Here is a 25,275-nt window from a genome sequence, read left to right as displayed (position 1 = left end):
CCCATGAAAGTATGCTGTATAATAGCCACATGCTCTGACATCTTGTAGTAACACAAGAATCCTTTCTCGCCTTTAGGAATATCAGTGAGCTCAAATACTGCTGGCTGTTCCCTTGCTGCGTCCAGGGGAGCACCGTCCAGCTTTGCCGCAGGAGCTCCAGCAGTGCCTGTGTGAACTGGAAGCAATCCCTGGGCTCCCTGTGGCTCTCTGAGAAATGCAGCAGTTAACTATCGCTTGCTTTCAGATAAAATAATGCAGCTGGCCTTGTTAATGGCTACAGATTATGAGAGCTTCAGATTCAGAGCTCCCTGTAGCCCTCTAAGCTGATGAGTGTTCTCCTGTCCTCCATGCATGAATAATGCATGACCTTGCTAGCTTCACTAAGATACAGTTAATTCTCTTGGCCTTTAAGGGTTTTTCTCCTCCTGTTATTACTTAGCTGCCATCCTGTTTGAAGGGAATGAATTAACCGCAGGTCTAGACACGCTGGTGAATTTAGGAGACAATCACATGATATGGATAAAGCAGCTCCAGTGTTCAAGGTCTTCAGCAGAGGTCTCTTTAGACTTACTAAATGTCTCTCTTGTGCCATGGGCATTGTTGGCATATCAATATTCAGATAGCTTTACTAGATCTCAGTGAAACCCTCGGGCATTGCTGTATGAAGGAGGGGAGAGCCTGGTGCGGTTGGCAGGGCCTTTGGGCAGCTGGCATCTGGGGAAACATCTGCAGGGGGTTCCACATGTGCTCACACTTGGGCCTGACCCTGTGAGTTAGCACAGCACGGAGGTATGGGCAGGGTTGCTGTTTGCAGCAGTTTTTGTATTTGCGTTTTGTATGTTTTATACATTTCCTGAAGGTCAGAAGACTATTGAAACACTAATACACCCTTCCTAGGATGGTCAGGGAATAGAGACTTGCCTGTCTTTCTTTATCTGGATGGAATATCCTTTTGAATGTCTTAATAAAAGCTTAAATCTGTTCTTCTCTGTTTTAACCAGCACAGCTGTGGAGAGATTTTTGGCATGCTTTGTTAATTTTAGCAACATTTTATCTCGATGTTGAGTAGGTAAGTAAAAACTTGAGAATGGCAGGGATTGACAGTGCACCTGCTAAAACAGGCTGCTCTTTATAATCTGTAATTCAAATGTTTATTTTAAAAGGAAATACTTTGGTTTGGAGGCTATATGGTGTGTGATGGTAGCTGAGTAAGCCTAAGCCTATCTGGATAGCTGGAGGTAGATCCAGGTTGTGACGCATGATGCTTTTTCTCAAGGTGCTATACTCCACAATTTTTCAGCTAGTTAACTTGATTGGCTGACCCCCATCAAGAGTAACTGAACCCTAACAAAATGACTTTTGATTCATGAAAAGCTGTAGCTGGACTGGAACATTAAAGTTCTTCTGCAGTATCTAGAGACATTTACATACAGTCCTGAAACAGTCAAGAAGAGGAGGCTTAGAGGTGAGCTCATCACTCTCTATAACTACCTGAAGGGAAGTTATAGCCAGGTGGGGATTGGTCTCTTCTCCCAGGCAGTCAGCAACAGGACAAGGGGGCATGGGCTTAAACTCTACCAGGGGAAATTTAGGCTGGATATTAGAAAGAAATTCTTTACAGAGAGAGTGGTCAGGCATTGGAATGGCTGCCCAGGGAGGTGCTGGACTCGCCGTCCCTGGAGGTTTTTAAACTGAGATTGGCCATGGCACTTAGTGCCATGATCTAGTAAACGGACTAGAGTTGGACCAAGGGTTGGACTCGATGATCTCTGAGGTCTCTTCCAACCCAGTCGATTCTGTGATTCTGTGATTCTGTAATAGGTGAGATTTCTTGGTGTAGCATGCTAACAGCTCAATGTTGGATCTTAGTTTTTATTCATTGTATACTATATTGCATCAATTTATTGTTATTACTGTTATTGGCAGGCTGGAGGTGGAGGGCTGGATTCTCTGCTGGTGGGCAGGAGCCCAGCTCTGGCCCGATCCCATTGCTACAGCAAAAGCTTAGGCAGTAAAACTAAGGAGTTTGTGCCATGCACTTAAGTTGAGAAGTTCTAGACATTGCTCCGTGCAGAAAGGCCACGTAACACCAGGGGTTTTCATAAGGAGCACTGGATGAACTGGCATCAAGGGTGCTGTGCTGCCTGAACTGCCCTGCAGAAAGCAGGAAAAATAAGCAGCTGAGATGGGGCTGCTCTGGTGGATTCCTTGGTTCATTGTTTTTCAGACTGGACACAGTCATGCTTCTTCCAAGAGGTTCAGAAATACTTATCCCTTTCTCTCTCGGAAGCTGAGAATCATCGAGGCATTTGTGTGTTCTTCTATATGTGCATTTATATACGTGCATATGTAAGAATGTCAGTTATAGCTATCAAATTAAGTTTAGAAATGTGGCATATAATTCAGTAATATTTATCGCTATCATGCTAAAAGCACGTAAATGGCAAGAAATCATGGCACCAGCTAATTTAATAGTTCATACTTGGTTTATTCTTTGGATTTCTGGCTCCCTTTATTAAGCATTGTCATAGGTAAATTGAGAAAGGGGGACCACTTACATTATTTCAAAGCACAGGAGAAACATGGGAGAAAGATATTTGATGGTGGTAGAAGAGAGAATCTAGGCTGACAAAATTCTGTGTTATTTGCTGTGCTTAACTGGTATTTTCTTACAGAAGAAAAGTGGTATTGTTAGACAAGACAATAAATCCGTAGGTGCCGTGTGTTATATTCCATATCTGTCTGGTTTAAATTTTTGCAAGTCCTACCAATTGTTTCATTGTGGTACACAAATTACTCATGTTTCTTGTTCTTCTCCCTGACGATGTTGCACTGATTTTTTTAAAGACTAATTACTCTCGTCCCCACTAGAGTTGCTCTTTTACATCAATAGTCATTCACAACTTGCTGGATGCCTGCAGCTACAAATCAGCCATTTAAGCAACCCTGGGAAGTGTTTTGTAGTTTTTTTTCCTCACATTATACAGCCCATCTGGTAATGGAAGAAGCTAATAGCTATAAGCATATTATCAACTTGAAATCAAGCCATTTCGGAAACGTTGTAAGTACCAGTGACTTGGGCCCTTGGGATGACTCTAAGGATGCGTCCACGTGTGTGTATAGAGGACAGGAGCTTTTTGCTCTTGCTTTCTTGCTGCATGAAAGCCTCGCAGGAGGACCAAAACGAGAAACCTGCTTTGAAGGCACGTTTTGCATTGGTCTGTGCAAGTGGGTACATTTCATAGTGGGATTAAATTTAACAGAAAGAAAGAAGAAAAAACGAGTGTTTTCTTAGGTTCCACTGTTCATCCACAATCTTTTCAAAAGCAGTTTAATTGAAATGGACTTTGAACAGAAGCCAATCAGAAGTTTACTTAAGAAATGCAGTGTAACTTTCTGTACATCAGACAGTATTTCTCTTTAGATGATAGCTGTATATTCGATGTTTAATTTTCTGGTGCCTGTTTGAGTAATAAGAGGATGGAAAATAAACACTTTTGCTTATCTCTTTTCCAGTTTACCCAATGTGATTATCAATGTTAGGGTTGACCCTTTGCTGTTCTTTCTAATACTTGTTACAAGGGAAATAAACATAGGCTGCTCTAAGATAAGGCTCAAACAGTAAAAGAAATAGCCTATATTATATTATTTACAGGATCAAGGTAGTAAACTCAATAACCCAGTTTGTTGTTTTTTGTTTTGTTTTAAATGGCTTCTGTTCATCTGCCAGAAGACTTAGTTGTTCTGGGCTGAATGGCTTTAGCATCTTCCCCCACACACCCGTCCTATTCTACAAGCATCAGATGACAAAACTCCCATTCTCTGGTTCAGGAGGGTATTCTGCAGCTCATTTCTGTTATTCGTCTTAGACCACTTTTGTTTCCAAAGTTGTACGATTTCCTAGGCAGTAGTTGCTCTTCATGCTGAGAGCTGTGACTTTTGATTTTAGTCTGTCCCATCATCTCCTCATTTCTACTTTAATTTTAACAAATTCTGTGGTGTGAGTTCTTTTAATCTCTTGTTCCAAACTTAATTTAGTCAACCTTAATTCAGGCATAAATGTTGAATTATTGCATACAAATGTTGGCGCGTTAGAAGTGTACTAATGTAATCCATTCCTATGCCATATGCCGCAGTTTAATGATTCTGCACTAGGAAACTGGATTAAGGATTTCATTTTGCACTAAATCTGAGAAATTGAAGGCTATTTTTTCTTCTTGTTGCAAACTGGAAGGAGCTACAGGTATATCTGAGCTTTGCCTTTGACTCATGCTCCATAATTCACTGCTGAAAGATGCTTTCCATGTCCATCCCCTTGACAAGTTTTGCTGTCCATTTTCAGAGCAAGCCATCTGTTATGCTCTCAGTATGTTTCACAGCCACTTTTATTCAAATACGCTGAAAGCTGCTGAAGGAAGAGATTTTTTTTCAGGCACTTAGTTCTGACTAAGTGGAATGAGTGATGTTGAGCTTCGCTCAGGACTGATCTGTTTAATAATGGAATTAGGCTGGGCACATCCAAACGGGAGTGCTCCGATGTTGCTCCTGCCCGTGCAAACAGCCACTGTGATTCTTTCCAGCTTGTCATGATAAACCAAACTAAGACGACAGTATTCATTATACCAAAAGTTAATTTGACAGGCATTTTTGCAACTAAGTTAGCACTAAAAACGTTGCCAGCAGTACTCAGGCTAGCTCTTGATGCTGCCAAGTGAGTAACGTGGCCTCTGGGTTTATTCGCAGGAACTGCTGGCACTTAGGTGAGCCCTTTTCTTTTAAACTACTTCAGAAGGATGCTCCAAAGGCAGGCTCTTTTTTTCCTCTTTTTTTTAATTTGGTGGTTATGCTTCAAAGGCAGGGATGCTGATGGAGCAATGAAGCACTGTTGGTAAATATTTTAGACTGTAGTTACCACTGTTTTGTTGAACACTGCCTTCATATTTTACCTTTAAAGAGCAGCGGCTGAGTGTAAGTGAAGGTAAAGCTTCATTTTAGATGGGAGGGCTGTGCAGTGAGTCAAGCCGTGTGGTTGGCAGTGGCAGTTCCCGCTGTCCCAGACTGCTCCCAGCAGGATGGCTGGCAGGGCACTGCCGCCAACCAAGGAGATGGGCAGTGGGATGTTCTGGGGTTCGCAATCCCCGACATTTCCGAAGCCCTCGCTCCCTCCCGTGGTACAGAACAAGCTGGATCCGCAGCTGCTCACTGTGGGCGCGTTACCCACAGTAAACGCAAGACTTGGTACCTCTTCAAGAGGCAATCAGATGTTGCAGTTCATTTGCCCAGCTTAGATATTGTAGCATCTCTTCTGTATTTTTGAAAAATAAAGAAGTATTTGGGTCTCAATCACTCATTTTAATTGGTAAACAGAAAGAAACAAGCATGCAACTTAATGCATTAAGTGCCCCCCTCCTTGTTTCTCCCAAGTGGCTCAGCTGGTTTATTTTCAGAATGTCTTTCCTTGGCATTGTATTTAGCTGAGCAAACTTCATTTCATGGAGGAGCCGCTGCAAGTGCTAGTTCTGTTAATATCTTTAGAGATTTTCCTCACCGTGTGAAAATGGCTGTAATGGAAACCAGTCTGGCAGAACGGTCACCTCCTGTAAATGACTTGGTTTTTACTTTCCTTTCTCAGTAGTAGGAGAACCTGAAAGTCTTTGGATATTGGTCATTACCAAACGTGCTTTGCAGAGGAATTATTTTTTCGAGTGAGGAAGGCAGATAATGGCGATACGTTGTCAAATGTTGCTAAGAGGACAGGGGTCCGCTCCAAGCTGTGCTTGTCTCCTGCCAGAATCTGCTATTCTATGTTACTGTACTACAGTGTGAATTTTATGGGAAAAACAAAACAAACCACAAAAACACAAAAAAAAACCCCTCTAAAATTAAGAGTACAAGATTTCATTCATTAAAATGTGGCTTTGCGAAGTAAAAATTTTGTTTAGAAAAATAAAACAATCAGGTGTGTAAAGACTAACAAGCTGTCCTGTTGCCATCTGTCCATCTCATCTCTGTTGCCATTTCTCAGCCAGAGGAGCCTCACAGAGCCCGGGGGCAGCGCTGGCTTCTGCCTCCTGGGCATGCGGCTCTTGGGTGGCCTGGATCAAACAGGTTATCAGCGCTAAAGGCAAATAAAGCGGTCACTAGACCTCAGTGAACATGGTGCGCTCTGCACTGTGCCTTACTTGTTATCTTCCTAATTTCTGTCACTACTTATGGTAAACTATAATGCTCCTTAGATAGCTAAATCATCCTTTAGTGTTAAAGAAAACCAGTCCATCGGTTGGTGCCAGGTGAAAGCATTCACTGCTGGTGGGTGCTTCTCTTGGTGCCTCTGCTGGTTTGGAACTCTGCTCCCAAACTCGTGTCCTATCAAAATGCTCAACATCTGCAGAACCTTCCGTTAGTGATGCGCAGTCTCAGTTGTACTTAAGCTATTCCTTCCTTTCTACCACATCTTTCTATAAATACTTTGAAAGCATTTTAATGCATTATTCTTAACCTACAGCGACCTTCCTGGAACAAAAGATTTGTTTAGGAGATGATTGTTAATAAAAGTATTCACAGGCAAAAACTGGAGGATGTATGTGTAGGACAAGCTCTTCTGGTGGTTAAAGTGTATCTGCTGTCTTAATCCGTGTAGCATAAAATTGATGTAGAAAAAAAGCAATATATAACTTGCTTCTGCAGATAGACCACACTATTTTATTTTAAAGAGGCTAGTAAAACATGGTAGTTTGCCACTTCAGAATGTAACTTAAATGTTCAGAGCCCACGGTATTTCCCTAGAGTGATTAATAATACAGCAAGAAATTGAAAGCTTAAGAAAAGGGAGGAGGGTTTGGATGAGAATACTTAAAATTTCTTGGCAGATGCTTGCTCCTAGGGAAGCTTCGTTTTTTTTTCTCTTTCCTTCTGGGAGCGAGAGATTTGGAGGAGGAAATGGCTGATGTGGGTTGCTGAGAGTGCTTTCTGAAGGCAAGCTTAGGGAGCAACCTCATTTACATCGCACATCCTGGTGAAAAACGCAGCCTGTGCTCTGAACCTGCGGAGCTTGGCTGCTGCTCCTGGGAGCGGAGCCACCGCTGCCCGAATGGCAGCGCACGCTGCACAACGCTCCTTGTCTCTTGGAGGGAATGGAATCACAGAGGTGCAACTGGAACCTTGCTGTTCTTCTTCCTGAAAGTCAAGATTAAAGACTCCCGTAAGACTTAGTGTTCTGGCATGGCACAAACAGTGCTGTTTTGCTCTTATCAGATGACCTTCAGATGTTTTCAGTTTTTGCAAATGATAGATGGAGAGGGTGCATCATAGTTAAGTTTTCCAAAATATACTGAATTTCCAGCATCACAAATTGTTTATGGCACTTGGGGGAATTAGTATTATTTGAATTTCTGATAACAGCTCTTCACAGTATCACAGTATGTTTGGGATTGGAAGGGACCTCAAAAGATCATCCAGTCCAATCCCCCTGCTGGAGCAGGAACACCCAGGTGAGGTCACACAGGAACATGTCCAGGCGGGTTTTGAATGTCTCCAGAGAAGGAGACTCCACAACCTCCCTGGGCAGCCTGTTCCAGTGTCTGTCACCCTCACTGAGAAGAAGTTTCTTCTCAAATTTAAGCGGAACCCCTTGTGTTCCAGCTTGATCCCATTACCCCTTGTCCTATCATTGTTTGCCACCGAGAAGAGCCTGGCTCCATCCTCATGGCACTCTTGGTTTTGCCTTGTTTCGAGCAGAGTTTCAGGAAGACCTGCTTTAAAGCTGTGGCAGGTAGAGCTTCACTGAGGCTGTACAGGATTAGGGTCACACACTGCGTTACATCTGCAGAGTGCAACTTGCACAGAGTGAGGGGCAGCTTTCAGGAATCCCAAAAGGAGTCGAGGCATCAGAGAGCTTCTGGTTTGCTCTCCTTTTTGTATTGTGCCGTTCCTTCAACTTCCCCGCTTTGTCAGCTCTAGATTACTTTGTGCATGCAAATATAATTGGATTGGACATCAATACTAAAGTTTTCAGTGACGGATTGTAAATTTATTGTGACTGTGTTTAACAGGTGTGGCAGTGGGTTTAGCTGTATAGTAGTCGTGTATTTGTGGTTCTCATTGTTGTAATTATTGTATACTTTATGTACCATGTAGCATAAGAGGTGTGCTTGGAAAAACAGGTAAGCCAAAAACATGGCAGATCACAGAATCACAGAATCACAGAATGGACTGGGTTGGAAAAGAGCTCAGAGATCATCGAGTCCAACCCTTGGTCCAACTCTAGTCCGTTTACTAGATCATGGCACTAAGTGCCATGTCCAATCTCAGTTTAAAAACCTCCAGGGACAGCGAGTCCAGCACCTCCCTGGGCAGCCATTCCAATGCCTGATCACTCTCTCTGTAAAGAATTTCTTTCTAATATCCAGCCTGAATTTCCCCTGGTAGAGTTTAAGCCCATGCCCCCTTGTCCTGTTGCTAACTGCCTGGGAGAAGAGACCAATCCCCACCTGGCTATAACTTCCCTTCAGGTAGTTATAGAGAGTGATGAGCTCAGCTCTAAGCCTCCTCTTCTCCAGACTAAACAAGCCCAGCTCCCTCAGCCTCTCCTCATAGGTCTTATGTTCAAGTCCCTTCACCAGTCGTGTTGCTCTTCTCTGGACCCGCTCCAGCACTTCAATGTCTTTCCTGACCTGAGGGGCCCAGAACTGAACACAATACTCCAGGTGTGGCCTCACCAATGCAGAGTACAGGGGAAGGATCACTGCCCTTGTCCTGCTGACCACGCTGTTTTTGATACAGGACAGGATACCGTTGGCCTTCTTGGCCACCTGGGCACACTGTTGGCTCATGTTGAGCTTCCTGTCAATTAGTACCCCCAGGTCCCTTTCTGTCTGACTGCTCTCCAGCCACTCTGCGCCCAGCCTGGAGCGCTGCAGGGGGTTGTTGTGACCAAAGTGCAGCACCCGGCTCTTGGCCTTGTTGAACTTCATCCCATTGGAATCAGCCCATTTTTCCAGTCTATCCAGATGTCAGCATGGCTATCTTTCAACCAAAACGCAATTTTGGCATTGCCCTCTAAGGACTTGCTATGTGATGGTGTTTGCCTCCATTTTCTCTGATGCTCAGCTTTGGCCAGGATAGGCAATGGAAAACAGATGCAGAAAACCAAAATTCTGACTCTGAAATGGGTTTTCAGGAGCAAGACAGGGAGTAGCTATTTGCAAGAACGTCACTGAAACACATAAGTCTGTTGAGAACCGTCAGCAGCCGAGGGGTCACTGGGCATTAGGAACTTACAAAGATAGAAATGCATGCAGGCTTGCTCTAAAGTCATTTTCTCTGAATGTTTTTTACCACTGATAAATCCCCTACTGTCCCTCTTTCCCCTTCTGGTGACTTGTCCTAAGAGCAACTGCAAGTCCCGGGCTTGGTCCAAATTCTGGCGGGAAGTGGCTTGGGAAGAACAGTGTCACTGCTGCCAAGAGCACAGAGAAAACGGGAAAGAGGAAGAAGTCCATGCGTATTAGTATCTTAGTGTGAACAATTGGAAATACCTTGCTATTATGAAGCAAGAAATTATTTTTAAAAGTTAGGTGCGTAGCTTTTAGGAACAATTTGCAGAGACAAAATTTCAGAGCAGACCTTTAAAAGAGGTAGGGTAGTTGCCAAAGGGTGGCAGTTGTACACGAAGACAACTTTGGTCCGTTCGGTATTCTTGTTTTATGATTAACAGGTAACTCAAGCTTTGGAACTTTCTAGATTTGTGGGTTTTTTTTAGTCTGTGTATTATTATTTGGGATCCCGTTCTCATTTCAGGACTCCTTGAAAACGGTTTTCCATTAACAAAATTCTGCAACCAGGACGTCCATAAGTACTTCCCAAAAGCAAGAGAGATTGAATTCAGATATTCTAAATAGCCTCAAAGGAAGTAAGTTTTTGTGAGGCATCCATGTTTGAACAGACCAAGCTGAATCTTTCATCAACATTGGCCAAAAAGCCCATAAGGAAAAACGCACATAAAATTGAGTGTTACGTATTAGAAAGCAAGGACTCGGCCCTGCTGTAACTACTGAGCACAGAATAGGAACAGGCGGCTTTGGAACAGGCTCCATTGCCAGCAGCGGGGATGTAGGAGTGAGCAGCACACCCTGGAGCTGCACTTGCATGCTCCCGGGGAGGAGATGCGGATGGTCCCTGCCCCTCTCTCTTCTTTGTCTCCTGAGCCGGGAGATGCTTGGGAGGATAAAGCCACTTTGCTTCTCGCTGCGATGTCCTGGGTGTTTGTGGCTCTGCTTTGGTATTGTTTGACTGCTTCTGCCTCACAACTCTGAAGGAAAGCAACTTCCTTCATTTATTAACTCTGCTTTTTTGAAGAAGTTTGATTCTTTTTGAAAGGACAAGAGATATAAACCGAGGATCACTGCTTTGGGAAATGGGATACATGAGTGGGTGAGGTCACCCTGAACTCCTAAGTTTTCTTGCCCCAAGTGCCTGACTTTGACTTTTCAGTGCTTCTGTGGAGTTGAGGTTTTGGTTCTATGAATGGCTGGATAAGATTTAAAACAACCACAGGGAGGTCTTGATCTTTCCTCTTGGACAGGGGAGTAAAAGCATAACCAAAGTAAACAACTGACTAATGTGGTGGGTTTAGAGGATGGGTTAAATCGAACATTCCCTGGGAAGTCTGGTCTGGGTGGCTCTTCCCACCCCTGCAAAGGATGATTTTGGAAAGCTGTGTGTAGCTTTTTACTCAGTCATTGTTTACCTGATTAACTTAATTAGTTAAGAAATATCGAAGACATCAAAATGACGTGAGCATATTCTTCTGCCCCAGGAGTCAGTGTTTATCTCAAAACTGTGAGTGCTTGGAAAAAAAGTAATCAGTTTCATCTTACAGGTCAGGTCGACATCAGAAATGACTTTGCAACAGGGGAAGAGTGAAATATCTGTGGATGGGCGACCCCATGTAGCACTATTTACCCTGGCAAAATTCCCCTTGGCTTTGCCGACAATGCTGGTGGAGTGCAAAAGGCTGAGTCGACAGGGAGCAGAAGGAATTCCGTGGGAAGCATTCTTTTCTGCTGTGTGTATTTCTGAATGTGCTTTTAATATTTTGGGGCTTTGTACTTTGGCTTAAGTACTGAGGTAAAGAATTTGTTTAGAAAATTTAGCATTTAGTCTGGTGCACCAATGTCACCTCGATTTTACAGTTTAAAAAAGACAAAATATACTGTGCCCGATGTTAACAGACCCGCAGGTAGAAGGGCTTTTCATTTGTAAATGGCAGGTCACTGGGGGACACTGTTGGCTTTGAGAGCAGGAGCACAGAAGAAAGGGAAGGAGGTGACTGATAAGAGGAGAAAACAAGACAGACTTAGATGGTTTAATAAATCAGAAGATTTGGCTGAAAACACAGTTCAGGAAAGACATTGAAGTGCTGGAGCGGGTCCAGAGAAGAGCAACACGACTGGTGAAGGGACTTGAACATAAGACCTATGGGGAGAGGCTGAGGGAGCTGGGGTTGTTTAGTCTGGAGAAGAGGAGGCTTAGAGGTGACCTCATCACTCTCTATAACTACCTGAAGGGCAGTTCTAGCCAGGTGGGGATTGGGCTCTTCTCCCAGGCAGTCAGCAATAGGACAAGGGGGCATGGGCTTCAACTCTGCCAGGGGAAATTGAGGCTGGAGATTAGAAAGCAATTCTTTGCAGAGAGAGTGGTCAGGCATTGGAATGGCTGCCCAGGGAGGTGCTGGACTCACCGTCCCTGGAGGTTTTTAAACTGAGACTGGACATGGCACTTAGTGCCATGATCTAGTAAACGGACTACAGTTGGACCAAGTGTTGGACTCGATGATCTCTGAGGGCTTTTCCAACCCAGTCCATTCTGTGATTCTGTATATATATATATATATATATATATGTAAGTAAGAATAAAAATATTTTTATACATGCCACACAAGCATAAAGTGGGATTGATATTTTTCTTTCACTTTTTTTTGTTTTTATTTTTGTCATCACATTAAGAAAGAGATAAAAGATAGGGTTACAAATATGAAGCTGATAGTAGTCTGTCTGGAATCTATTAAAACATAATGGAAATAGAGCATTGAACCGATATTCCACTATTTTTTTGTTTTTAAAAAAGGCTCACAGTTCTTCCCATTAAAGAAGTGAGTATGTGATTCTGAAATTGTCATATCCAAAACTGTAAATACAATATCAAAGAAAAAGTTGACAAAAAATGCCATCCCCCTTTTTGGGCTAGAAATGACCTTATTGCCTTCACTAAGCTCTGCTGCCTGCTTGACACTGTAATGAATCAAGTCATTTATTGTGGTATCTAAATATGGGCTTGCATAAACTCACTTATTTTTGAAAACCTTAACCTGCATATTTACCAATGCCCACATAAGAAAATGCATCCTCTTGTAGCTAAAACCATGTTGAAATTAGTTTATATTTTGTCCTAAGAAATTAATGTACATCTGCCCAAATTGTAGAACTCTAGAAGGATTTTTTCTGTGCTATGAAACACAGTATTTTTCTTAATATAAGTAGAATAATATTAATTCCAGCTCATAGCTTCATCTCTCTTGTCTATTTTCCTTTGTTGAAATCTAAAATAAAATAGTAATAGCTGGTTTGTGTCACCAAACTCTACGGTGTGTTACTGCCACTAGGCTAAATAAGTGAAGTATGTATGTAGGGAGAGGGTGGTTCAAATGTTTCCCTCGTATTCATACCTTTTAATGTTCTTGTGCCTGTGTGTGTATGTGTTTTATCAATATACATGTATATACACACGCTTATATAGTGTGCTGAATGCCTCAGGCTACTACCTGAATCTTCTCAGGAATCTGAAAACATAAACACGTAGAAATTGTTATAGGGGTTTTAGTGCATATTCAGTTTCTTTCATTCTAGTTTATTTGAAGTCAGCCGTATTGGTGGGTTAATGGGATTCCCTTTCCTACAGAAATAAGGTGTGTAAGTACATTAAAGAGGTGAGCGAATTGCTCAGCTTTGCTTTGTTGTTCCCAGAGGCAGTTTTTTAATTGCCAGCCTTACAGATTGACTTTAGGATCTGAAAATCTAGATAAAACTGTGTTCATAATAGCTTTTTTGCAGGCCAAATGTTGCTTTCATTTACACCTGCGCAACTGCATGAGCCAGCTGGCAGCTGGGGGGGGAGCGGGAAAAGGCTTTTATGGACAAAACGTATTTGATAATGAATCAGTAAGAAGCAATAAGCCCTGACCCTTCGTGGTGCTTTATAGTTCCTCCCAGGGCACAGCCACGCTGCTTGGTGGTTCAGCTGTCCTTGGTGTTCTCATCTTGTTTCACGTCACTGTCCCGTGCAGATGGTCACACACCTGCGAGTGGACACCGTGAAGCACGAGGACTGAAGGACCAAGTGTGAAGCTGGGAGGTGTGTGAGGAGGAGAGGGCTGGGGTAAGCCACCCCGTCCCTTTTTGCTGTCCTCTCCTTCATGTCTGCATTCATGGCAACAGCAAGTGAGTGCCATCGAGGGGAAGAGGTTTGGTAGGTGCGGAGAAAATGTGTGAGCTGGGTCTGGTGAGCTGGAGGAGGAAGGGCAGGCAGTGAGTGGTATGCTGCTGCAGGCCGAGCTCTGCGAGTGTTTTAAGCAGTGTGGTGAGGAGTAGGATGATGGATGGCACATGGCACCAGGTTCCACCACAACTGCCACCTCCCACTTCAGCCCGGGTGTCCAGCAGGACCAAGCACAGAAAGGTTTCACCCAGTGATGCTGTCCTGGAAATGGAGAAATTCAATGCAAGCAAAACTTGAGTTAGCCATTAGATTCTAGTAATCCTGTGTGAAATTCCAGAACTTTGAGAGATTTAGTGTTTGTTGTCATGCTGGATCCCACTCACATGCTTAGGAACAGGAAAAGTCACTTTTGGTGGCAAACCACTCTCCCTGGCCCCCCCACCTTCCCGTGGGTGGGTTTTATGCTGGCGCTTCAGAGGCTCGGGGTATGATCACACATTGCATGCAATGGCTCTAGGGATGCATAGCATGGAAATCATCCTTCCACGCTCTATTTCTCACAAAATGACCAGGCCATTTGTGAGACAGCGTGCCAGGAGTGCCGGTTGTGTTTGCGTACCAGGAATGAAACCAAAATTCAGTATGAAAATAATTCTGATTGTCTCCAGTACCCATTTTCTGCTGATAAATATTACAGTACTTAAGAAAAATAAAAAACACTTTCAAGAAATTGCAAACATAAACGGCACTAATCTAATGGGATCAAATGCATTATATTGAGCCTATTTGCAACTGCGTTGCTGCAGATTTATTCTAGTGTAATTCTATTAATATCAAAACTTGAGTTGCAAAGTGATGAGTCACGTCTGTTGTCTGTGGATCTCCCCTAGAGATCATTAGCTTGTATACAATTGCATTAAGATTTAAATTACATGCTGCTGCCATTTTTTGCTTGGTTTGAGGAAATCTGCATATGTTGCAGCCTCCGGGTAATTGAAATTGAAGCAGTTGAGAAAATGTCATCTAACGATGATATGAGGAATCTAGTCAAGTACTTATTGTCTTAAACAGCTCAGCACAATTTGTATTAATTTAAGTGGGAAAGTCATCGGTTCTGTTGCCCTGTCAATATGGTGAAACTTTGGAGAAAGCCGTAATGTGGCACAATGTGATGCAGAAGATGCTTTGAATCAATTTAATTGCTAACTAGAGTAAATAACTTTAGTATAATAATAAACACTCATACAGAAAACTACTGTGATAGGTTCCAGCTGAGAATACATCCGTTGTAAGAGGTGGAAATCTTGCATGAGCATGTGTTATTGTGGTATGGTAGCATTTAGAAATTCTTGTGAGGCTCCAGCATGCTGGGCATAGTACAAGAGAAGATGCCAGAGCGTTCATCATCCCACACAATGAGTATGTCATACAAAATACAGCAGGTAGATAAAATAGGCCAGTGGGAGAAGGGCAGATGGGGCAGCCAGGCAACCAGGTACCCCCCTGGTTCTCTAACATTTTCTCTTTTTACATGTGTTTCTCATTCATTCATTCATTCATTCTCTCTCTCTAAAAAAAAGTGTAGTTGATTAACTTAACCCAAAATAAAAAATGTGCTTAAGAACAGCTGTGAAAACTTAACGATGTTGAATTTTAGAATTTTTTAATCAGTTCAGTTAGGTTTCCCACCAAGAAATCTCATCATCTGCTGTAATACTGTTAAGGCAGAAGTGTGCCAGTGAACTGAGGGATAGGAAAAGACTATCCTAAAATCTCCTTCCAGTTCCCCCCACCCTAGAACAATAAAGGCTTGTTCACAGCCATAAAGGTTGTTATTAGGTGTGTACCTGTGCATGGATGGTTTATTTGCCCGTTTCTGAAGCACATTACATGAAGTGATAAAACACAAGAAACTGTTTCACCATATTTCAGTCATCATGTTGCATATTGCATACAGCTTGTGAACTTCTGGTCCAATAATTGTCTGCACTGGTTTGTCCTTGAAACCTGAACTTGCCTTCAACTTTCTCAGTTATTACTTTGCCTATAAATCTGTACATACCCCAGAACAACATTGTCTTTGAACTCCAGTGCATCTACTCAGTGAAATTCTCATCCAGACTTTAATCTTCTCTCACCTTGATGTATTTTAACTTCCCTCTTTATGGCCTGGCACACAAGCTGAATTTAATGGTGATAAATGTGTTTGTAAGAGTAAAAGCTATAAAGTGTACATAAGAGATTAATCTAAGCCAAGTGCTCATTCCCAACACGTTAAATTTGGAGAGGTTTGAGCTGGGAGGAGCTAAGGAGCCAATAGTTGTAGTTTAGGTTCATCTTCCAACATAAAGCACTTTAAAAAATTTAAACCAGTATGTATTCATGTGTCTTTTCTACTAAAGAAGATTTAGGTCATCACTGAAATAAATGTCTCGATTTACTTTCACACTGTGTTCAAGACCAAAGATAAGAGGTGTTTTGTGGAAGTGTTTGAGAGGAGGAGATGAACAAACAACTCAAGACCAGCAGGCAAATCTTTCCAGCTCATCCTTCCTGTTTGCATTTTCCCGATGCACACAGGGAGTGAAATCCTACGTGCGCTTCCCCTTTCAGAAGGGAAGTGGCCGCCGTTCTCCCTCTCACTGTCTGGCAGCATGCAAATACATCAAGCTGTAACAAACCCGCCTTAGTACATGGCTTTGTGCCTGTTTTAAAAAGCCACATGTTTGCTGGTGAAGTTCACTATTATCTGTCTCTGTTTTGCGACTTCTGAGTCATTAGAGCAGTACGTTTGAGTAATCTGTAGATGGGAAAAACAGTGGTTTTAAATGCTTTCAAGGAGGGGGGTTTTGTTGTTACTGGAAGTCAAATTATGATGCGTATGTGCATTTAAAATAGCTGTTGTAATTCAAAAAATGGTGGTTTTCAGGAAAGTCGCTACAGTAAAGTGTGCTTGAAGTTTTGGCCTGGGTCGGACTTTCTGTTGCTTCTGTTCTACGTATTAAATGGACTTGATCTAGAGCCCTGAACTGCAGAGCACTTTCAGCCCCTCAAAAGAAGGTTATCACAGATATATATGTATATGACTCTATATATACAGCCTGCCTGGAAATGTACGGAGAGACAAATTACTTTTCAAGGAAAAACAGCCCTATAACCAGTATGACTCAAAAAAGCGTTTAGGTATATGCTTAATTCAACTCAATTGAAACCTTTAGGAATGAATGTTAAGCCTGCCTGGAATTCTTTGGATTTAGGCCTGTGCTCTGGTGCTCGTGAGTCAGGACCAGTTGTCTAAGTCCTGCGTTGTCTTCATTGGAGACTGCAAATACCGAAATGCAAAAAAGGAAACTGCAAGGATACGTACTTGTGTTCAAATGACAGAGTCTTTATCAAAGCCCTAACAGGAGGCCACTGGCTTTTGGGCTTGGTTTTGGTTTGTTTTCATGCTGGTTTGCTTTTCAACTCTTTTCCTCTCAAGAAAGCACAGCTGGAGAGCATTAACTGAAAACAAATGATGCTGCAGAATATCTGCTTGTTCATTGCTGCTTTTTCAGCTGAATTCTGCTAAATGATACCTGAGTGAAGTTTTAAACTGTGCTTAACTGCATTTAACAGGTAAAAACAAAGGTATTGGTAAAACAATCCCCCCGCCTCACACTACCCCAGCACAAGACAATCAGAAAAGGAGGAGGGAGGTTCACCCCTGAGTTCTTCCCTCTGACCAAGCTTCCTTGCCTTCCTTCTGCCTTTAACATACTTGATTTCAAGGATCAAATTTTGGTGGGATGTGGGTTAGCTCAGCTACAGGAGGGTGCTTTTGTTGTTTTTGTGTTTTTCTTCCTCAACCTGTCTGCTAAAACCAAGGCGTTGATGTGATGCTGCGTAAAGCTTTATTTGTGCTGGTAGACAACTGCTGGAGACAGCGGCTGTTTATCAGCCCTGACCGATAACAAAAAAATCCCACCATCTGCCACCCGCTCCGCTTTTGAAGCAGTGAGCGTGATGGCTTCCAGCTGCACGTGGAGAAGCTTGGGGCTGAGGCAGGCCGAGCGGGTCTAACAGCATCCCCTACAAAGGTCGGGGCTTTGTAGCACGAGACTCCGGCAAAGCCCCAGCCTAAGCTGGGTACTAGTCTGCTGGAGCCTGGCACTCTTGGGTAAATAAACATGGGAGTCAGAGGAAAAATGGCAATGAGAAACCACCATGTTCCCCTTTTGAAGTGCAGAACTTGTGAGAGTGGTGATTCCTCTGGATAGCCTGAGCCTTAATTAAAATGTGGTGTTCTAAGTTGCTTCACCTGTATGGTTTGCTGGGCTAGGCTGCTGAGCTTAAAGACATCTGTGGGAAAAACAGATAAGTGGTTTCTTTTGTCTTGTTATCCTTTGACTGAATTTTCATTGCTGTTAAGAGATTTATTAGCATTTTTTATTACTGGTCATAGCCTGTGTTCTTTAATATATTATTTGCAATTTCCTTTCCCTAGATTGTGCCATTTAAGGAACACGACTCAAATTTTCCATCAGTTGCATCGGGGAAGCCATAAATATGTCAGAGGGGGTGTATTTATGTACCTTATTATGTGGGAGAAAGAGTTTGGCCTGTACTGTGTAAAGTTAAAACAATAATTAATCTTTGGCAGAAAGGTTGAAAGGAAAACTCCTGGCTTACAAATATTTGTATGTTTATTGTATGTCATAATTAAATGGTAGTTACAAATTTCTGTATACCTTAAATCAACCTAATGGCAACTCTTAGGCCACCCTTAGCAGGTGTTTCAATACCTGGAGGAAGAGGGAAATTTCAAGACAAAGGATTAATAGAGTGCTGCAGTGTGGAGTGTGGTGGGCACTCAAGTGTCCCCCACTGAGGGGGAACACAGAGGATTGTCCATTGGAACAGGCAGGGTTGGGGAGCAGAGTGGTGACAAGGTCTGGGGAGAGCTTTTCCTTCCTGCCTGAGTCATGGATGTCCCACCAGAACAGGGACAGTGGAGAACATCATCTCTTGTCTGTACTGGATCCCTTGCCACGGCCTTTTGGGCCATCAGCCCTCTAATGGCAGTCATCATCACTGATGTTGGCAAAGTATGAGATGAAAATTGAGTGGTGAAAAGAAGTGCAGGGCAGGAACCTGTGTGATGCTGACTTACTGGGGGCAAGGAGGGGTGGGTAGAGCAGGGAACCAGGCAATAGCCACCAAGTACGTAACGTGTATAGAAAACCACCTGCCCAACAGGGACATGAACAGGGGCATGGTGCATTGCCCTGGCTGCCCGGACCCCTCTCTGCGCCAGACGTGTGTTACTCATGCAAGAGGTTCCTGGGGCGATGCTGCTTCTCCTCGCTCCTCTGCCACAAGGAAGGTTCCGCTGCTGCTGGCACCACTGTCAGCGCGGCAAAGTTCTGGCTGGGGAATGTCATCCGCTTATTTAATGATGTGCAATTGCACCTCTGTCTCGGAACACTGTTATTTTTTCTTTAAATCTCAGTTTAAAGCTACATTACAGCAGTTGGAAACAGTAACACGAATCACTGAATATAAGTGCTTTTTAGTAAGTCGAAGGCCAAAAATATAAGATAACTTGGTGTCTTAGGTAGGCCTATAAAATAATTAGAAAAAAAATGGTGATGATGATTCTTACAAAAACTTCCTTTGCTTCTCAACCAGCTTTAATCTTGCTTTGATTTTTTTTTTTTTCCCCCGAGGGAACTCTTGATTTTATAAAATGTGATAAAAATATGTTCTTCATAGATTAGTGAAAGCTGTGCTCATTATGTGCTGTTAGAGCTTTAAAAACTTCTTTAATAAATGAGTATTGTCATTTGGCAAATAGCTGTTGTGTGCTAAAAGCTGCTCTTTTGTATGCGACTTATGGAACATTGCAGTTAATAACATGTAGTGTTATTGGCTGCTAAATGACTTTAGTATCTTAACTATAAAAGCCTGTTTACAAAGCTGAGGCAGTCTTGTTGGAGTGCCAGACTGTTAAATAACTACAGGTTGCCAAAACTAATTGAACTTTTACGCTGGTAATGATGTGCGAATTGCTATCACAGATATATATTTATTGGAGAAAAGCTCACAAGAACATAGTTGTTTCTGGTTATAAACATTTCTTTGCCTTTGTCCTTAAACCATGAGTGATACCATTAGAACGAGTATAGATATGTAAACACAGCTATTTTGTGTTATTAATAGCTGCTAATAGCTGTTTTTGTTTAATTAATTGGATAGCTATTTAAGCTATTGTTGAGCTATTAGCTCTGATGTTAAATAGTTATTTAAGGTATTTGGTACCGCTTGGTGAAACAGCAGCTGCTGGTGGCCTCAGCCCCAGCTCCCGGCTGCTCGGGTGTTGTGCGTGGAACTGGGTGCTGGGAAAGGCAGTTTGCCACAGCCCCTGTTGGGACCCGTGGGAGCCTTTCCGAGAAAGAGATGACACATAAATTAAGCAGTATTATTTTTTTAACGGTGGTTTTTCTTTTTTTTTTTTTCCTGAAAAATAGTTTTCTGTAACGTGACGAGGTTTCATACTAAACTTTAAAGGAGAAGACGGTTCCATAAAGTCCGTCGAGGAAGGTGTCGGGGCTCAGTACGTGCGCTGCCCAGCCAGCCGCGGGTGCGCGTTCCGAGCTCTGCCGCAGCCGGGAGGAAGCGCTGGTTTCCTGTGCGGGGCTGGTGCCCTCGCCCAGGAGCGTCTCGCTTTGAATGTCTTAGCCTGGTTGGGAATTTAATACAAAGAACCATTCTTGTGAGGCGTGTTTTCTTTAGAATTTTGCATTCCAGCTCAGCAATTCATACCTCCTTTTTCTAATGGCAAGAGCATTACTGGATTTCACAGAACTTCAGCAAAGGGGCTGGCTCATATTCTTCTGGGGGGCTTGAATATTCCAGTTCCATTCCGTTGTGGGTTATTCTAAAAACACACCACTTGTAATGCATATTAGGTACATCAAGTAGTGAGATGTTCTGACAATCAGTTAATATCCATGAATTGAAATGTTTTTCAAAGGCAAACATTTAGTGTTGTGAAAAAAAGACTTTGCCGGTAGCCAAACTTACAGCTAACCGCGTGGCTTCAGAATATTCATCTTTCCATCTCTTGCTTTATTAGAATATTCTCAGCACTATTTGTATGATCTCAAATAGAAATATCATTTTGGAAATACTGTTTTGAACATTCGAATGTGCCGTCGAGTGTTTTGGATACATTAAGTCTGTGTGTGTGTTTTAGGTGGGGTGCAATAGTGATATATTCTCAGGTTGGTTGAACTTTTCTCTGTAAAGACTGTGTTGCTTGCGATACTTTTATTTCTCACTGAGTTTCCCTGAAAACCTCCGCAGGACCAGAGCCCCGCACAGCCCTTACTCAGCACTTGTGCTGCCTCTTCCCTCCCGCTGGAACTCGCACAGTTTTCAGAAACTTACTCGTGGTTGTTAAACCACTTTTTTCCAAGTGGTCCTCCTTTGTAAAATACGTAGTAAAAACGTGAGATGTGATGGATGGGAGGTTGCTTGCACTGCGATACATACCAAATGTTTAATAATGGTTCTGTTGAGTCAGACTGCCCAGAAATTGTTGGTCTGTAATTTTAAGCAGCTTTACATTTATACTATAAACTATTTTGAAAACTGAGATCATTTGTTCTTCTCAATTTCATTTTAGATCATTTAGGGCTATTCCCAGCCGCAAAAATTTTTTACTTAGAACGCTGTTGTTACAATTTTTCCTCAAGTTCTTAACAGCCAGCACCCCAGAAAATGTAACTTTCATTTAGTATTGTAGGACAAACCTATTCTGATTTTGTTGTAGGTTTGAACTGCTGTTGGATAGAAAGGAGAATAAAAGGGCTATAGTTACATTTTTAAGTTGCAAACCCACACTTCAGTATGTGTAATTTAGCAGCTGTTGCGAACACCTGGGGGCATTTTCTGTAGCATTTGAAAATTCCCTGTAGAAGTGAGGCAGGAGACATCAATTTAGCATTTCAAGCCTAAAAAATATTTTAACCTTTCCTTAAATTGTGTTTTGAAGTTTAGGATTAGCTCTGTGCTTGGCTGCACAGATGGCTACATTTTACATATTCCTTTGTCTAGGAGTAGAACAGACCACATGGTCAGTCAATGGCTTTAAACACTATTAGTTTTTATTTTGCATCTTCTTAATGGGACTTCAGAGATTCTGGGAAGATACTTAGAAAGTTGTTGTTTATGGTGTAAGGCTTGTGAGATGTGCTGTGTTCTGTGTCCTGGAACTCCTTAGCTATTTTTGCTCGTACTTATTAATCCCGGTTAATGAATTTTACAGCTTCATCCCTTAAGATTCATAATGTTCATTCAATGTTCATAATTCTGGTGTGTAAAAATAAAAACTGAGATCACTGATGTGTAGAAAATGTTACTTTATTACTGGAATGTGAGGGCTCTTATTTTTTAATCTTTTAATAGCCAAAATTTTAGATGAAGTGGAATTTCTAAGCAGATAGGCTCCATATCCGAGTCACTGAAGTGGTTATAAAGTTAAATAAGCTTTTTAGTCTTTCAGAATACAACAGAATGCTTTCTAAGCTTTTTCCCCAGGCACTTTTGGGAAACAGCATAGTGGACTGTGGTCTATACAAATCAAATGTGATGCCGGGATAAATGGTGGAAAATCCATTAAGTAAGTGGTGTGTCACCAGAGCAGACAATTATAGCCTATAAAACCAATCCTTAAATCAAATGTTTTGTGCTTTGTAATGATTTTTTTTTTCAGGTAGGTTTTAAAATACTATCAGCTAAAGGATTGGTAGATTAGCATAGTTTGTCTAATGCTGCATGTGCCACATAAAAGAGCTCTTGATAAAACCACTGAATGCTGTACAAGGTTCAGCACTTGTAGGTAATCTGTCAGGTTTATAAAAGGTTATCACTATGACAGGGGCATATGACTCTTTTTTTTTTCTCCATTTGGAAGCACTAGTAAGGTTTGAAAGGCTACCACTGTTTTATCACAGAGAGAGAAAGAGTTTCCTGTGGTCTTTTAGGCTCTTTCAACCAACATGTGCAACCAAATCCATCTGGTTGAAGATAAAGCTGTAAAGACTTTAACCAGTTACAGCTATTCCAGTTCCTGCTGCAAAAAGATTTCCATTGCAGACTCTGCAGTCACAGAGGTCGTTCATGTTACTATTAGATGGAACTTTTATGATGTTCCTGAAATTCTGTGTGAGTCTTGCAGGCCAGGATGGGATATGGGGCTGCAATGGTTTGAGGTGCTGCAGATCACTGTGTTTGTGTCTCCAGTCTTAAGTGCTATCAGCCAGGTGTTTCTGCCTGATACTTAGTTTAAATTAATACAGTTAAATTAAGAGCATCTACAGACATTGTTTGTCTATTTTGGGGACGTTTGTGTATATACGTATGAGAACACACACCCTGCCTTCTAGTCTGCGGAATCCTCCTCCCCTAATTGATTCATGAAGGAAAAGGTTAAGTTTCCTCTAAATTTTTGAGGGTGTTTTGTTTAGTTTTTTGCTTCCTGTGAACTTCCTAGAAAGAAAGACTAAGAGGGTGTTGCAGGAAAAGCAGTATTTGGTGAGAAGTTTGGTTACCCTAAGTACCATTTCCAGTTCCTAAGACGCAGGAGGAACTGGTATGTAAAGGTCAGAAGTTGCCAGTATAGTTCATGTTAACATGACATGACGAATGTTGTGTTACAAACAGACTAGAAGCTCTTTGTCTTGTTAGAAATCTGGAAATGTAATAACTTCTTATGCTGCAACTTGGCAAGCCCGACAAGGGGGTTTGGATTATTTTAAGCCTTTCAGATAAGGAAGCTCAGTCTGAAACTTTGCAGCCACTTGTGGGTGAAATGTGTAGAATTCTGTCTTGCTTCTATTGATTATCTTCCCATTACTATCTTTATGACTGTTTAATACAATACAGAATCTATGCTAATAAATAAAACATTGCCTGTTAATGGAGCTGCTGAAAAATTAACTCTTTATTTTCTTGTGTTTTTTCAGCGGAACCCCTGCCTTTAATGGACTTGTGCCGAAGATCAATTCGTTTTGCTCTTGGCAGAGACCGCCTGCATGACATAGAAGTTCTACCTTTGCCTCTGTCTCTGAAAAATTATTTACAGTACCAATAAGTCGTCTAGAACCCTCTGGCCTCACATTGGACTAGATCAATGCAAATGGCAGGAAATTGTTTACAGCAAAATAGAAATCTTTGTGATGGACACTTAAGTGTTATTTAATTTTTAATATATATTTTTTTCCGAACCAGTGAAAGCAGATCACTGTGGGGGACTACTAAAGAATGTGAAAACATTGATTTGATCAAGATTTGTGTATTATCTGTTGCCTGTTGTGTTTACAGTCCTGAAGGCCGTTAATCTCATCTCATCTCATCTCTCACGTATTGGTTTATCTTTGTTGCCTCTGGTAAATACCAGTAGAAAATCTGACCTGCAGGATCCACTGTCATGCAGGACAGAACTTTCTTCAATAATGTGATGATTTTTGTTTTTACTTTTCTCTCCTGCACCTCACCCCAATAGATGAAAATAATTTAGCAAAGGAATAATCTTGACAGTAACTTTTTCAAAACATTTAAATCTTGCCTTTGGTGTCCAGAGTTGTTGAGAGCTTTGAGTGCTCAGCACTCAACATAATCAGGCCTGTGATATCTAGAAGTTCTAGTATTTAAAAAATCAGATTATTGTCTAGAAGAAAAGTGTGTGATCTAAAAACACAAGAGTTAGAAAACTGGTATATGTGTCAGAAAGATCAGTTTTTGGATGTGGTAACAGTGAGATGCAGTCCATTGTTTTCAAGACCAAATCTAGTCCCTCCAAAGTTCTGCAGTTTATAACAAAGTGTTCACCTTCCCAAGAATTTAGGAAATTTGTATTTTAGAAAGCTTGTCACTTTTTTATTTGAACAAATTTATAATTTTTATGTGGTATGAACTCTAAGTACTTGGTTCTCTTTTTAATGTATGTGTGGTTATAATGTTTATTTATCTGTTTAGAGTCTGTGGAGTTCTCATCTGTTTCCCATCTCGGGGTGACTGATTTTGGTTTTTTTCCCCCAACTCCACCTGAAATGTATTAATTTTTCAGGCTCATCCCATTTTTTAAGATGCTGCTTTCTATTTGCATTTCTTACATGTTTCAAGTTATCTGCCTGATCAGTTATCTAGTTTTTAAACTGGAAGTTGTTGTTATGGCAGGTTGTCAAATGTTTAGACTGAGCTGCCTTCAGCATATTTTAATGTGAATTTACTGATGAATGAGGAGAAAATTTCTAATAAAGTCTACTGTCCAAAATAGAACTCCTGTCTCATTCAATGAAGTGTTAAATAACATAGCAGTGTGTACAGAGTTGTTTGGTTCCTCTTGCAGCTTTGCAAATGTTTCTGTTCATCACTCCTTTGAAATCGCTGCTTTGTGTTCACATGCGACTGACATTGCGGACAGTGTTGTGTCCTGTTCCTGATTGAGTCCGCTCGCTCTCAATGTAGCTGTGCTCTTGCTTTTAACACAGTTCTGGCCAGATTCCTCTGAACAGTTTTATGCGAAGTTGCACTTTAAAACTCCGTGCTTTTGAAGTAGTCGGAATTTAACCATGGTGCACTGATGATTCAGGCAAAACCATCAAACCGCAGATGGTTGCGCTTCTCTCAGACACCCCAAGGAACAGAATTACAGTTTCAGTCGGAAATGAGAAACAGAAGATAAAACAACACGAGTAATAGTGGAAGCAACAGGGGCAACGTGACACGGGGACG

The 25,275-nt window shown here is 41.8% G+C and overlaps 1 protein-coding gene across 2 annotated transcripts in view; it reads left to right on the top strand.

Moving 5' to 3' along the window:
* Positions 1-24,819, top strand: part of SPSB4 (splA/ryanodine receptor domain and SOCS box containing 4) — a 172,188-nt gene extending 147,369 nt beyond the window's left edge. For both annotated transcript variants that reach the window (XM_065074413.1, XM_005512472.3), the window contains one exon: positions 23,505-24,819. In XM_065074413.1, coding sequence (XP_064930485.1) covers positions 23,505-23,632 — 128 coding nt within the window. In that variant the 3' untranslated portion in view covers positions 23,633-24,819. The remainder of the gene's footprint in view (positions 1-23,504) is intronic.
* Positions 24,820-25,275: the final 456 nt, after the last annotated feature.

Source organism: Columba livia, chromosome 9 (genome assembly GCF_036013475.1).
Source record: "Columba livia isolate bColLiv1 breed racing homer chromosome 9, bColLiv1.pat.W.v2, whole genome shotgun sequence".
Taxonomy (NCBI): Eukaryota; Metazoa; Chordata; class Aves; order Columbiformes; family Columbidae; genus Columba; species Columba livia.
This window is presented reverse-complemented; position numbering and strand designations above follow the sequence as displayed.